General features: G+C 45.7%; 1 protein-coding gene across 1 annotated transcript; it reads left to right on the forward strand.

Moving 5' to 3' along the window:
• The first annotated feature begins 319 nt into the window (after positions 1-319).
• Positions 320-14,952, forward strand: NCLN (nicalin). The gene is given in 21 exon segments (XM_042479465.1): positions 320-461; positions 464-506; positions 1,960-2,009; positions 2,012-2,038; positions 2,041-2,147; positions 3,155-3,163; positions 3,165-3,218; positions 3,221-3,303; positions 4,943-4,987; positions 4,989-5,038; positions 6,511-6,611; positions 8,263-8,366; positions 8,483-8,571; positions 9,770-9,909; positions 10,374-10,564; positions 11,162-11,249; positions 12,438-12,476; positions 12,603-12,766; positions 13,434-13,487; positions 13,573-13,651; positions 14,359-14,952. Coding segments are annotated over 21 exon segments (1,719 nt in total). The 3' UTR covers positions 14,419-14,952.
• The last annotated feature ends 917 nt before the right edge of the window (positions 14,953-15,869 follow it).

Here is a 15,869-nt window from a genome sequence, read left to right on the forward strand (position 1 = left end):
CCCAGCGTGTTACTCTTAAGCGTGTTATTCTTTATCGGTGAGAATAAGCCCTTCACCTCTCGCGAGAATCAAATCTAATTCTCGCGAGAAGAAGAAGCGAATAGATTTTTTTCCCAGCGTGCCTTGCGCTCAACCTCTCTGTCAACGGTGAGGGGAACTCTCGCGAGACTGAGGCGGAAGTCCCTCATTTGAAAGGAGCCCTGGCGAACCCTCGCGAGATGTGAACAGCGAGACCCGCCGGGACTCCATTCCCGGCTGTGCCTGGGCCTCGTCCGCTCTGAGCCGCTTTCCTTGAGGGCCCGAACGAAGACCTTGCAGGATGCTGGAGGAGGCCGGGGAGGAGGTGGCGGGCTCGGTGCTGCTGAAGGAATCACTGCCTGCCGCTGAGCTTTCTTGGTCGTCGTGCCCGCCGTACGCTGCGCTCCTGGGGCCTCCGCCGGCCTCCGCCGCCCACAGATTCACCGCTACCGCATGCAGCAGTACGCTCGGAGGGCACCCTACGGTGGGTCTCCGCAGGCCCTGGAAGGAGGGAGCCTCGAAGACTGGGGAATAATCCGGTTTGGTCCCGCTTTAACACTATCTGCTCAAGGCTATGTCCGCCTGGGCCCACAACAAACTCCAACTCCCAGAATTCCATAGGCAAGAGTCAGACAACAAGTTTAAAGCGGGTCCAAACCGGGGTTATTTCCCCAGTCGGATGAAGCCAAAGAGGAATTCAGTGACCCAGAGCCAGCTTCCCCGAGCTGAGAGAGTGTGACTCGCCCAAGGGTCACCCATGGATTCGAATCCTAGCCTCCCAGAGGTCCAAGGCTCAAACCACACATTACGCCGTCGCTCCAGTACGACTAGGGATAGCGGGATTGCCATAGACCAGAAAGTCCGTGGCTGTTGTCTGCTCAGGAGAAGTTGGTGATAAAACAGTCACGGAGTGGAGTCCCTTCCTTGGAGGTCTTTAAACAGAGGCTGGAGGGCCATCGTCAATGGGATGCTTTGATTGAGAGTTCCTGCATGGCAGAAGAAAGGGGGGTGGACGGATGTCCCTCGCCGTCTCTTCCAGCTCTATGATTCCCTCTTATGACAATATGCGACTTCAAAGCTATGTGTCGTTGTCAGGGAGCGGCGATTTGTCAGCATGCGCCGTTGGGCTTTGCAATAAAGTGTGTTAAATGTATGTTTTCCCAGAGGGAGCAGCGATGTTCCTATAATGGCGTCCAGCCTCTCTAGCAATAAAAGTGATGGTAATTGAGTGTCCTCAGAGGGAGCGAGGAGCCGAAAACAACAATGTGTGGGCTTTCTCGGTTATAGTAGTTAAGAGTGATCCAGAGGGAGCCATGATAAGGATGCATTGAGTTTTCCCTCTCTGGTTCTAATGACGGTAATGGAAGGTACATGTTGCGGTCGGAGCAAGTGGGAGAGAAGAATGTGGCGAAGGGATTCCAAAACACTGCAGAAATCATCCAGTTCAGATCGCTTTAACTGCCCTGGCTCAGTGCTAGGGAACCTGGTGACTGTAGTTTCTTGTGGCACGGAGATCTTGTGACAGGAAGGTTACATGTCACACGAAAACTACAGTTCCCAGGATTCCTGCCAACGGAGCAGTCTCAAGTGGATTTTTGCAGTGTGTTTGAATCTCTGTATTGCAATAGTAATAGTTTGTGCATCAGCAGGGGAACAGGGTTATAAGAATAATGATGTGCCAGTCTCTCAGTTCTTCCACGCTACAGAAAACCATTTGACACCACTTTAACTGAAATGGTGTTAGGTCCGTGTTTGTTTTGCACCAGTTTAATAGTGAGAGAAGGAATGCATGTAGGGCTGTAATAAGCCCATCCCTGAATTAAGGGAACAGTAAAGGATAAAAGTTCTCTTGTCAAGCAGAGGGAGGTCCATATCTGCAATCCAGAGTGTTGACTTGGCTGCTTTACTAGCTCTCTTCTCTCTCTTTATCTCTCTCGGCAGGGACTAGAATGCTGTGCTTAACACAGAAGCGCGCACCGTGGAGGCGGATGTGTGAGCCGCCGCTGCGTGATGATGCGGCTGAGGATTTCTCCTATGAACAGTACCAGAAGGCCCTCCGCCAGTCGGCCGGCGCTGTGGTGATCATACTGCCCCAGAGCATGTCGTCGGTGCCTCAGGACGTCATCCGGGTAGCATCCCATTGAGGTCAGGAGGAAAGTTAGTTTGTGTCAGGCGTGCATATGAGAGAATCAGAGAGTTGAAGGAGGACTCCAGGTCTCCAGACACCCCATTCTGCCCATGCAAGAACTTACAACAAGCACCCCGACAGATGGCCATCCAGCCTCGTTTAAAGGTCCCAAAGAAGGAGGACCCACCACACTCTGAGGGAAAGCAATCCACGTGAACAGCCCTTACTGTCAGGACAGTCCTTAAGGGTTAAGTGGAGATATTTTCCTGTAGCGTGCATCCATTGTTCCTCTAGGATGAAGTGAGTGCTCAAAACAAGTCAATGTTTTGCATCTAATGCACTTCTGCAAGAGTTGGGTCCCGTTGCTACGGTGTGTCCAACAAGCTAATACATTTGGGACTCAATTTTGTGAGGGCTAGGGATGGAGCCCTCTCTCCTGCAAAAGTGGAAAAATATGGACTGTGCATATGAAAAAAAGAATAGGGCCTGCTATATTTGTTACATTTTATAGGCCATATTAGGTCCTCTAGTAGATCTCTGTGGTCATTCCATCTGAGGTGACCATAGATTGCGCTGGAGGATCTACAGATGCCTAGAGAGAACATACTTTGTTGCTATGGGGTCAGATCTGCAGTAGTCAATCTATGATAGCTTGTATCTGCAAAATGTGGAGAGATGGCTATATTTCATTAGCCATATGGGCAGGTCAGATTCGTAGTAGTCTGACTTGTGTATTGCTCCCACGAAGTGGATGTGAAAACATCACACAAGTGTGGCAACCTAAAATTGAAAGTTATTCTGGAAAGCAGGGATGCAACATTGGCCCTAAGCTCCCATCAGGTTCTACCTAGCTGGTCAGTGTGGGAGCTTTTAGCTGGAACACTTGGAAGTCAGAGCTTTCCCCAGCCTGATGAGAGGGTAGATGTAAACTCTCCCAAAGCACCTGCGCCCAGTTTTTCTTTTTTGCACAGTCTTTCTCCTCAATTCCCTTTCTCTTTCTCTCCGCAGCAATTCATGGGAAATTGGAGCCAGAATGGCTGGGCCATGGGAAACCATTGTGCCGGTCTACTTTGTGCTGAGGAAGACGACGACTCCCTCTCCATCTATGAGCAAACGCAGGCTGCTCTGCTTCACAGGCTCAGCCTCAGCGCTGCAAGGGTAGATCTGTTTTTAAAAAACACTAGGGCACCTACAAAGATTTGTTTTCTGTGATCTTTCAGATGTTCCCAAATGCATTGTGCACGTTGGTGGTATGAGAATTCAAGCATAGCGTGTCCAGGCCCAAGTTCAGCTTTGTACTTGTTTACATCTGACCTCGAGGTTATCGTTGATCAAAGTTAGACATGAGCCAGCACTGTGATGCTGGAAGCAAAGAAGGCATACTTAACCTGCATTAATCAGAACCATAGGCCTGTTACAACTGCCAAAATAAAGCTGCTTCGGGTCTCTTTGGAGGTATTGCTATTTAAATGATGCATGGGTCCTAAGATCCGGAGTGCATCCTAAGCACCGGAGTGCAGCTTTGGTGCAGCTTCCGGATTCTTATGATGCATGCATCATTTAAACAGCATACCTCCAGAGACCCAAAGCAGCTTTATTTTGGCAGTCGTTAACAGGCCATTAGTTTCCAAGTCCAAGGGACAGCATAGTGCACTGTATTCTGCACTACTCAGACCCAACTGAAGTCCTGCATTCAGTTTCGGTGCCTCACTGTAAGGAGGATAGTCCAACGCTTGAACCATACATCCATTTGGTTTGCTTTTCTTGTTGTGGCCTTCAGTCGGTTCCACTTATGGAGACATTAAGGCAAAGCATCATAGGGCTTTTTTTTAGATTGGTTCAGGGGGCTTTGCCCATATCTTCCTCTCGAGGGTGAGGAGTGTAACCTGCCCAGGTTCACCCAGTGAACCTCATCCATGGCTGAGAAGGATTTGAACCCTGGCTTCAGAGCAGTAGCACAACACTCAAACCACTGCAAACAGCTGGTCCTCTTGGATGTCTTCTCTGCTTTTTATGGACATTGACTGCTCTGTTCTTCTAATTGATTGTTTTTTAATTGTTTTGTTCAACATGATTTTTTAAAACAGTATCTAAATACAAGAATTACTACGTATCCATAATATGGGCCTTTGACAATATTCAATTAGTTTTCTGATTAAAAAATCCCCATTATGTATCCATAACATGTAAGCGAAACAGGAAGGTTTCCTCCTTCTGTAACACCTTATGTGTGACATCCCGATGCATTTTGTATATTTTTATTAGTTTAAGGACCGTATAACATACAGACTTAATTACTCTCGTAACGAAAGCTTTGCGATGTAATGCGTTTTTCATTCAACTCCTTGTTCAATGAGTATGAATGTATAGGATTTAAATCAAAATAGTTCTAGATAGGTGCTGCTTGTGGCTTACATACTCCTGGTCACAGGGTGGGCAGGGTTGCAGCCTGTGGGCCAGTTTTTAGTTCCTCCGGGGTTCAAACAATCTTTTTGTTTCCAAAGCTCTCTAAGATGTTTGGGAGGCAAACTTTGCCATACATTTGTCTCACAAGAGGCTTTTTTTAAACAGAATCATAGAATCGTAGGAGTGAAACGACCACTAGGACCATCCAAGTCAACCCCCTGCCAGTAGGAAATCCCAACAAGCTCCCCGGACAATGGCCATCCAGCCTCTGGTTTAAAGACCTCCAAGGAAGGAGACTGTGACAAGAGGAAGAAGAGTGAAGAGGATCCAATATTAACAGCCCTATTTATAACAATAACAGGACTGACACCTCTCCCTTTTGTTCTCTGTCGTTCTGTTGCACACTGCAAACTGCAATGGCTTCCAGATGGGGACTAGGGTCACAGAGCAAAGCAGTCATCGACTGGCTCATCACAAGTGTGGAGGGTGAGTCTGGATGCACTCTAGCCAGGTGTGCTTTCCAAGGAATGTTCTTAGGCTTGAGAGAGCAAAGGCTGTCCTTTAAAAAAACAACACCAATTCACAAATAATCCTGCTCCCCAGCGGCATTGTATACTTGTTGAGGCTCCCCTTATCTGAAATGCTGGGACCAGAATATTTGGGATTGGGGGAGCTTTGGAATTACCTGTATTTGCATATACATACCATAGTGAGATATCTTGGAGATGGGAATCTAAACACAAAATAAATTTATATTTCATGTACGGCCTTATAGACATAGCATGAAGGTAATTTTAACAATAATTGATATTTTTGGCATGAAACGTTTGGTGTACACTGGACTGTCAGAAAACAAAAATGTCAAGGGGTTGGCACACCCATGAAAAGGTTTTGGTTTTTGGATTATTTCGAATGTCAGGAATCTTGGATAGGGGAGACACAACTGTATTTATATGACAATTAGAACCATATCACTGAATCAGATATTAGTGCAAATGTGGGGTAGATAAACCAGTTATAAAAAAGGAATCTCCAGGACTATCCCTGAGTCATTTGTGCTTTCTGTAGATTTGCAATTTATCAAGAGGCCGAGGATGAAAAGGTGCTTAGTTTATGTTTCAAGGTTCAGGCTTTTCTTTAGTTTGATTTACTTTCTCTAAGACAGATTCATACTATACATTTCCTTTTTTTGCTTCATTGGGTATTATACAGTGCCCTCTAGACCCTTACAAAAGGGTATGGAGCTGAATATACAACCTGGGGCATTAAAAATAAGGCACTTCGTCTATATTCAGCCTTTTCTCTAAAGATGGGGCTCAGAAATAGACGGAGGGAGGGGAATCAGAGGCATGAGGAACGCATGTTTGTGCTCATGTCCAGCGTCTGCTCAGTCCATTGTGACATTTGGCTTATTTAGTTACTTATTTAAACTTACCCCCTACCACAGGACTCTTTGGTGAGACATTAGGAGATGCCCTTTTGAGTGGCTTGCCCAGTTCAAAGGAGCTATTGCTCCCTTCTCTGCTTTCTTTTGCCACAGGCAAGAGCTGTTTTAAACAGCTTTTATTTAAAATTGCTTGCAAGGAGGCCTTCTTGTGGGGAGGGGGGTACTCTAGTTTTGCCTTGTCTGGGTTAATTATTTTATATGTTTCATTTGTTTTATGTTTGTGAACCACTTGGGCTCCGACTGGGACAGGGGAGATACATAACTGCAATGAATGAAGTCTGAGGAACCTGTGGCTTATCAAACATACTCCGCTTTCGCATCAACCACCCAGCCTGGGTCACTGGCAAAGTATGATGGGAGCAGTGGTTTCCTGGCTTCTTGTCTCCAGATGGACTGCTTTCCTGGGTTATTCAAAGCAGTTTGCAGTAATGAGAAGTAAAGTGTTAATGGAAGATAAGAGGGGTTGGTTTGCTTGAAAGTGGTGTGGCAATAGAAGTTGCTTTAATTTTAGCATTTCCTTCTCTTCTCTAGGGGCGGCTGACTGGTCTGGGAGGTGAGGACTTGCCTACTATTGTCATAGTAGCTCACTATGATTCTTTTGGGGTAGCTCCGGTAAGTTACTGCTGGTAAAGCATCTCATGTCTTCACCTCTTGTGCACCTTGCAACTGAAGTTTATATTAATCTGCTCTGTAAGTTTGGGTAGGCCTGCACTTCTGGTATGGCTCTTGGTGTATTTCCAAGTGGTCTGTAACCTAATTCCTTTAAAGTCCACAGGCAGACCCCATCCTTTGTTAGGAAGTGATGGCCACTAATGGTTTGTACTTTGTTTCACTACCTTTTCCTCTTTCCCCAGTTCTAGCACAGGGCACTTGAGGAGGGGAATGTGTTCAGAGGTTATTGGACTGGAGCTGTTGGCCTCCATCATTGTTCCAGGTTTCAGTCCATCAAAATCTGAAGGGCCCCATAGAATCATGTGGTAGGCCTCCCCTGCCCATAAAGTCCAATCCCCTGCTCAGTGCAAGACCTATTGCCACAAGGATTTAGGTTCTGACTTTCTCCCACAATGGGATTCTAAAGCATTCTGCTAGAGCATCTCCAGCAGGTAGATATCCAGCCCCTTTTTGAAGATAGTTGGAGTAAGAGCCCTCATCGCCTCTATAAGTCATTGCTTTCTTCCATTGCCAAACTGCTCTAATCTTTTGAAGTACAATCAAAATCTGCCCCCTTGTAACTTCAGACCATTAGATTTGGTTCTACCCTCTGAGGCAGCAGAGAACAAACCTTCCCCCTCCTCTTTGGGACACCCCTTGAGGTATTTAAACAATGTCATCATGCCACCCCTCCATCTTCTCTTCACCAAGCTGAACACACCAACCTCCCTCAATCTTTACTCCAATGTTTTGTTCTCCATTCCTCTTATTCTTGTTGTCCTTCTCTGAATTTGCTCCAACTTGTCTATTACCTTCTTAAAATGTGGCCCCAGAACTGAACCAATACTCGAGGTGAGTCCTAACTAGTGCAGAATATAGTGGGACCCTTAAATGTTCCCCTGATTCAGCTAGATCTAATGGTTGCTTTTGGGATCTCAGCAAGGCATGCAGAGAGAGCTGCACCCTCGTAACCATTTACCGTCAGCATCTGGTATTCTGTGGCAGATTGCTTCCTATTCCTTTGTTTAAAGATTCCATCTCCCATTTTTGGTAACATAAATAAATACTTCAAACGTTTGTGGCCATGATGCAGCAGACATTTTGACTTCCTGCTGGCTGTTCATTTGATGTATGGGGATGATATAGCAGGATTTGCAACATTTCTCATTTCCTCTCCTCCACTTCACTCTTGGTGCTGAGTTTGCAGAATCATCCCTGTTAGTTGTAAGACTCACTTTGATTCTCTCAAGAAGAAAAAAAGAAAGATGCTGGCTCACTTACTACAGACCAAGACCACCACTACTTACTACAGACCAATGCAAAAGCATCACGAACATGGTCAATAATACAGTAAACCTATCCAGCCACACATTAAGTCAGTCAGAAGCATCTATCCTTTGGCCCATCAAAACCTGCACACATTATCCAGTTCTGTGGTGGTCTGAAGGCTTTTTCTCCACCATCTACAATTCAAGGAATATTACAAGGATAGGGAAACCAGCCAAGACAATACCTCACAAGCATCACCTTAATCTCCACAACCTGACAATGGACGTTGCACCGACACACAAGAAAAATCTAACGTTAGACTCTCTTTGTCATCTTCTTTCAGTGGCTGTCTCATGGTGCTGACTCCAATGGCAGTGGTGTAGCTGTGCTTTTGGAGCTGGCCAGGCTATTCTCCCGTCTCTACACCTACAAACGGACCCACGCGGGGTAAGAAAGGTCTGGTTGGGGAGGCAGAAAGTGGACTTTCTCTTCTTGGAAGCGTCTTACCCAAGATGGTTATGCCTTCACAAAAATAACTCCTCCTTTGTGTTCCAATGACACAGGTACAATCTGCTATTTTTTGCCTCTGGAGGTGGCAAGTTTAATTATCAAGGGACCAAGCGGTGGCTGGAAGACAACCTGGATCACACAGGTGTGGAAGTCAAGGGCATTCTTGCTAGGTGGGGAGGTTTTAGGTGCAGGTGTTGGCTTTGCTTAGAAAGTGGCTGTTGTTGGGAAGGTTAGATAAGAGGTTGATTTCACCAGGAGAGTGAAACTTATTCCATGCTTGCAGATTCATGACATAAATAGCTAGTTAACCAGACTTGTGACTTGCCTAGCCTTGACAACCACACAGTTTTTTTTAATCATGCGGAGCGGGTTTCTTCTCCATGATCCATAACACTGTCGAATAAATAAATTTGGAAAGGTACCCAAGGGGCTATCTTACTCCAACCCCCTGCCAGGCAGGAATACACAGATGAAACACTCCCAAAAAATCACCATCCAGTCTCTAGAGTTGGTGTCAAAAAACAAGCTCAGTTTCATCTGTTACTCCAGAGACTGAGCTCAAGAAACGTGAGAGAGCAATGGGTGATAGTTTTGCTCCCAACCAAATTCTCTTCCTCTCAGCTGAATTGGAAGGTACCCCAAGGCTTATACAGTCCAACTCCATTCTGCCATGGAAGAATAAACATTCCTAACAGATGGCCATCCAACCTCTATTTAAAGACCCCAAAGCAGGAGAGTTTATCACCCTCTGAAGCATTTCTTAGATGTAGATAGCTAGCTAGCTAGCTAGATATTCATCTATGCACACACACACACACACACACCACCTTTTCTCCAAAGTTTGCAACAGTATACTTGGTTTTCATTGCATCTTCCCACCAAAGACCTTGTGAGGTAGTTTAGGCAAAGAGAGACTTTCACCGAAGGTCACCTATTCAGTATTTGCAGTCAAATCAATGTTTGAGTTGTGGCCTGTCTAGTCCTAGTCTGCAAAGCTGATCGCTACACCACATTGTTATCCATCCATCATTCTATTCTCACTGTAGAATCACAGGAGTTGGGCCGCAAGGATTTTAAGTCCAAATGCTGTCCTTCCAGCTGTTTTAGATTTAAACTCTCAGAATCCCAGACCATTGGCCAAGATGGCTGAGACTTCTGGAGCTGAAGCCCAAAACACCTGGAAGACCAGAGTTTGGGAATCGCTGTTCCAGTCCAGTCCTTTTGCCCTTGGGGGAATTCCCAACTAAACCATTTGAATTTCCCTATTATATGTTCAGATTTACTGGTTGCCAGAAGATTTGGTAGTCCTCCAGACCATTGTTCTTTCCTCACTTTGGCAGATTCCAGTTTGCTGCAGGACAATGTGGCATTTGTCCTCTGTTTGGACACCTTGGGGAGGGGGAGGAGCCTTCACCTGCATGTCTCTAAGCCTCCAAAGGAAGGGACCCTCCAGCATGCATTTCTGAAGGAACTGGAACAGGTACGTCAGGGGGTTGGTTTGGGGTTGTGGTTGATGTGGTACCAACTGAAGCAAGTTTTTGCTCACAAAATAAATATTAAGTTGACTCACCCCAACATCACGTCCCATTTTGGCTAAAGGACTGGTCCTCCTCTCCCCCCACCACACATTCTCCCATGTCCCAACACAGCTTATTGACCTGTCAGAGGAGAGTAGATAAAATTAATTAAAATGGCAAGTAAAATTACTCGCTGAAGTCCGTCTGAAAAAGAAAGTTCTACCCCAGTTTCCAAAAGTTATTAACAAAGGAGATTGAACTTCTTCAGGGATTGAAGAGTCTAGGGGATGCCTCTGAGAAGACCCTCTCCTTAATCCTGACCAGACCTGTCTCCAAAATTTTTAGATGTCTAAGACACCTTTGACTGCAAAAGGTAGGAAGGTCTATACAGGATGAGCCGGTCATGTTCTTATTTTGTTTGCCCTAGGTGGTGGCCAGTCAGTTCCCAGAGGTGAGGTTCTCCATGGTGCACAAGAAAATCAACCTGGCGGAGGATATGTTGGCATGGGAACATGAACGCTTTGCCATCCGCCGCCTTCCTTCCTTCACCGTCTCCCACCTCGAGAGCCATCGAGACAGCCTCCGCAACAGCATCATGGACGTGAGGTCAGCTTCTGGGTGAGGAGGCTGTGATATGGACTTGAGTGCTGATAAGGGCGCCGTGTAGGTGTCTGCTGGTGGAGAGTTTGGCCCTATTCCTCGGCTTCTAGTCTAATCCTGTGTTGTTGTTGTTGTCATCGTATTATAATTTATATCCTATGATCATTATGTTATTATATTATACATTATAATACTGTTATAGAATTATAGTATACACTATGGAGCCTGTGTGGTGTAGTAGGTTGAGTATTGAACTAGGTTGCTGGGAGATCAGGGTTCGAATCCCCACGCAGCCATGGAAATCCAGTGGGTGGCCTTGGGCAAATCCCACTCTGTCAGCTTCAGCGAATGGCAGAGGCAACCCTTCCTCTGAGCAAATTGTGCCAAGGTTACCATTAGTCACAAATGACTAAGAAGTCACATAACAAAATTATACACTGTACAGTAATATGCATTATAGTATAATATAATATGTATTATTTTTAAATAAATACTATAATGTAGAAGAGACGAGATGCTGCTGTGTTGCATTCTCTTTGCGTGCGCTCTCTCTCTTTCTGTCATCTGTAAAAATAGTTCTCATGCTGTTATCTCTCCTTTCCCCTTTCCTCACAGGGCAAGAGTTGACCCCAAAATTCTAACTCGCAACACCCGCATTATCGTGGAAGCGTTGACGCGGGTCATCTACAACCTAACAGAGAAGGTAACATCCCCCCCCTCCCCAATATTACAATGTTATTGTAAGCTTCCCAGACATCTCCCTCGGAATGTAATGGAGTCTCCTTCTTTGGAGGTCTTTAAGCAGAGGCTGAATGGCCATCTGTCTGGGATGCTTTGATTGAGATTTCCTGCATGGCAGAATGGGGTTGGACTGGATGGCCCTTGCTTTCTCTTCCAACTCTATGATTCTATGATCTAATGATATGGGGCTGGATAGAAATACTGTAAATAAATGAATGTCCTCCTGGCCACTTTGTACTGGTTTATTGGGGGACGGTCTCTGTTGCCTTCTTTGGTTCCTCCCTTCCCAAAATGCTCATCTGCTGACCCTTCAGGCTCAAGGAGAGGTGAAACTGTAGGACCCATTCCATTGTCCTTGCAAAGAGACCAGTTTGGCTTATGGGCAACCTGTTCATTATTATATATAGAAGTGGGCAATTGTGTGAGGGGAAAGAGGCTAATCCCCCCTCCAAATTGTCCCACAGGCTGCTCCTTTCCACAGCAAGCCAAATACCTCAATTCTCCCTTTGCTATCCCTGTCCAAATGGCAACAGGAACATGACGTGTGCCTCTTCGGCTCCTGGCTGTTCCTGAACTACTAAGGAAGAAGGTAGCCTAGCTTTCACTCAGGGCACTTTAGCTCATATAAAGGCAAAGGTCTTGTGCAAGAGGGTGCTGGATACTTCTTTCTGCAACCTCTGGAAAGGATTTAGGCTGACATAAAGAGGGATTATAAGAGAGAAACTGGGAGACAGCCATGGAATCTGATGTCTCGGGAGATATAAAAGAATGACTCCTGCGCATCTTGCAACATTTAACACTTTACATTGTAAGCCGGGAGTGTGCCAGTCTTAGCCATGAGCAGGTTCTGTCCTCCTCCATTGGCTGGATGAAACACTAAATAGACCCATTCCTATACATGCAATAATTTTTTTGCAGGCCTGCTGGTAAGAGCCTCTGTGGAGGTTTAAGAAGGGATGCTTGCGTGTATGCTTGGTTTTAATTTTCCTTCTGCCTACATTTTCCCCTCTGAGTTGTGTTTGTTTGACTCTAAGCCCTGAGGCACAGAAAGTCTTTGTGAAGCACCTAGAAAACCTAAAGGGGAGAGAGAAGTGTGGGAATCATTTCCAGCCTTCACTGTTGTCTTCCTGTCTTCCCTTTTTTCCACTAGGGAGTGCCTGCCAGCCTCCAGATATTCACAGAACAGATGGTAAGCGTTGCCTAGCAAGAGAGGAGGGAGTCCGTTGGGCACTGTGGGAAGGAGACAGAGGGAATGCAGTGTGGGCTTGGACTTGCCCAGAACGGTCCAATTGCCTCTGCATTTCTCCTTCTGCAGCAGATCCAGCAGGAGCAAATGGAGGCGGTGATGGACTGGCTCACCAGCCAGCCAAGGGCCGCCCAGCTGATCGACAGGGACAGCACTTTCATCAACACACTAGAGTATTACATGAGCCGCTACCTGAAAGATGTCAAGCAGCATCACGTGAAGGCGGACAAGAGGTGAGGATGGTGGAGGAGGGCTGTTGATGGGGATTTGTCTCTTTTTAGCCACACCAGGAAAGACTTAGTATACCATGCTGGTGAATCAAGGATCAAGGTTGGTTTAGAACAGGGGTACCCAGAAGGTGTGAGTGGCTGGACGGGCATCTCTTGGGGGTGCTTTGATTGTGTTTTCCTGCATGGCAGTGATTTGGACGATGGCCCTTGAGATCTCTTCCAACTCTACGATTCTGTGAGATGGAATTTTAAGGGATGCAACAAAGATACTTCTGTGAATCTGGATTCAGTTCCCTTTTGTCAGTCAAGACAAAGTCTTGGAATCGCCTGGATCCTCAGGTGTTTTCTTCATGTTGTTTTTGGGTGTTCGGATCTATTGTGCTACACTGTGCCATGCAGGATTTTGGCCATAGAGTGGTAAGACTAGGAAAGCACATCTGTGTTAGAAGTAGCTCTCTTAAAGAGGGTGAGGGATGGGAAGGCTGGTATGAAGTCTTCAACGAGAAAGTAATGCTCAGTTAGACACACCAGGTCTGTCTGCCTAAGGCAGCCTATGCTAGGTTCCTTGTAGACCGCTGCTTTGTGTGGTTGCCCAAGAAATGCCAAATTGTTTTTGACCACCAAGAGAAGGCTTTCATTTTGTTTTGTTTCTCTGCTTTATGACAAACAGGGATCCCGAGTTCGTTTTCTACGACCAGCTGAAGCAAATAATGAATGCATATAGGTAAGACTGGACCTGAAGACCCATAACAACTACAACAACAAATGTTAGGTGTTTGCATGTGTGAATGTGGCTTTTGTTCTTTCAGAGTGAAGCCTGCCATCTTTGACCTCCTCCTGGCTCTCTGCATAGCAGCATACCTCGGGGTGGCTTACGTTGCCGTCCAAGTGAGTAGAACAGATTGGTAGCCTACTACATTTAAAAAAAAAACCCTTTGTTGAAAACAAATGATGCAGGCTGAATCTCCTGTATCTGAAATGCTTGGGATCAGAAGTTACTAGAAAGTATGGGACTGCAGTGCCCACAATGATGATGATTTTATTTTGGCCCTATGGGGCTGCGTCCTCTTCGCAGCCCTGATTTAAAGTGTGGTCCAGTGGAACCCAGCTAGAGACAGTGTGGTGCATGGTTTGAGCATTGGACTAGCAATAGCAGCAGCTATTATATACCGCTCCATACCACCTAAGCGGTTTACAACTGTAAGCTAATTGCTCCCAACAAGCTGGGTACTCATTTTAGCAATCTCAGAAGGATGAAAGCCTGAGTCAAGCCTGAGTCCTGGCTGGTACTGAACTCGCAACCTTATGGTTTGTGAATGAGTGGCTGCAGTACAAGCAGGACTAGGATTCTGGAGACCAGGGTTCGAATCCTAGCTCGGACATGTAAACCCACTGGAGACAGGTCACACTCTCTGAGCCTCAGAGGATGGAAATGAGAAACCCTCTCTGAAGGAACATGGGAATAAAGCCCATGATAGGGTTGCCATAAGTCAGAAATGGCTTGAAGGCACACAACAATAAACCAGCTAAGATCCTACAACTTCCGTTTACATTTCTACTTCCTTTCTCCCCTCCTTCCCGCCTTTTTGTTTTAGCATTTTGGTCTTCTCTATAAACTGGTGCAGCGGTTATCTCTCAAATCCAAGCAGCAGTGAAAAGAAGAAAAAGCAGAGCTGCTGCTGGAATGAGTCTGTCAAGGCTGCCTGGTTCTCCTTGCAATGGCTGCTGCTGCCCTGGGTTCCCCCGTTCCTGCCCTGTTTTGCGACTCTGGAGTGGGGAGCAAACACTGCAATTTTTTAAGGAACAACAACACTCAACTCCCTGGCATTTTTGCAAACCCGCATCTCTCTTTCCACTCCTCCCTCGGGACAGAACCGTAGGTACCTGTCACTCCTTCCAGAATAATCCAACAATGGATGGTGATTTCTTTTCTCCTCTCTCCTCCTCCTTCGCCTTCCCCTCTCTGGACAAAGACATTTCCATAAATGCAAAGCTGCTATTGAAGAAGCAAGCGACGTGTGCCATAGCTTTGTGGTGGGGGTGAGCAGGAACTCTGGGGTACGGTCTTAAGGTTTGGGGCCCGCCTGTCAAATGGAGAACTTGAAAAGGAGGTATTGGTTTATGTTTTGGGTTTCTTTTTTTAAAAACAAAACATGCACATGTAAATTAAAGAGAACTACTAAGAGGTTTCTCTTTCTACTTGTTGGGCTTTGATTTCAGGACTTCTGGTTCAGGCTGAACCCTGGCTTAAGCGTATTTCTCTCTGTGTGTTTTAAGACAGATTTTGCCCCACAGGTGGGCAAATGAGAGGCAGGGAATTAACCAGTGGGCTGTGTTTCTCTGTGGGCACCTTCAGGAAGAGCCAGTGTGATGTAGTGGTTTGCAACTAGGACTCTATGATACCAGGGTTCGAATCCCTGCTCAGCCATGGAAATGGGCAAGTCACACTCTCTCAGCCTCAGAGGAAGGCATAGGTAAAAACTGGCCAAGAAAGCCCCAGGATAGGTGCACCGTAAGGTCGCCATAAGTCAGAAATTACTCGAAGGAACACAACAACCTTCAGGAATGGCTGCCTGTTGAATTTTCACAGGTTTCTTGATGATGATGATGATGATGATGATATCTTGCCTTTTCCTGAAGATTGAGACTCAAGGCATCTTACAAATGGAAATGATTCCAGTATATTCACAACACACAGAACCAGTGTGATGTAATGGCTCCAAATGTAGAGATAGATACGAGCCTGGAGCATGAAAATAAATAAATAAATAATAATAATAATAATAATAATAATAATAGTAATATGTTATAACATATAACATACAAAGCCCCCCAAAACTCAAAGATTATGATTTTATAAGTTATATGAAAGCTTGATAAAATGACACACACACACACACACACACACACATCCATGTTCAGCAAATATATTTTCCGGTTCTGAGTCTATAAATGAAAAGGTTTGTCCTTTAGCATTTCTGGATCAAATCCATATAAAGTTGTAATCATCCCCTCCAGCAAAAAGAGGAAAAGCACATGCTATCTGCTGTGTGCAGATAATATAAATAAATGGGCCAGTGTATTAATATCTACTTAGCCAAAGCCG

This window comes from Sceloporus undulatus, chromosome 7 (assembly GCF_019175285.1).
Source record: "Sceloporus undulatus isolate JIND9_A2432 ecotype Alabama chromosome 7, SceUnd_v1.1, whole genome shotgun sequence".
NCBI lineage: Eukaryota > Metazoa > Chordata > Lepidosauria > Squamata > Phrynosomatidae > Sceloporus > Sceloporus undulatus.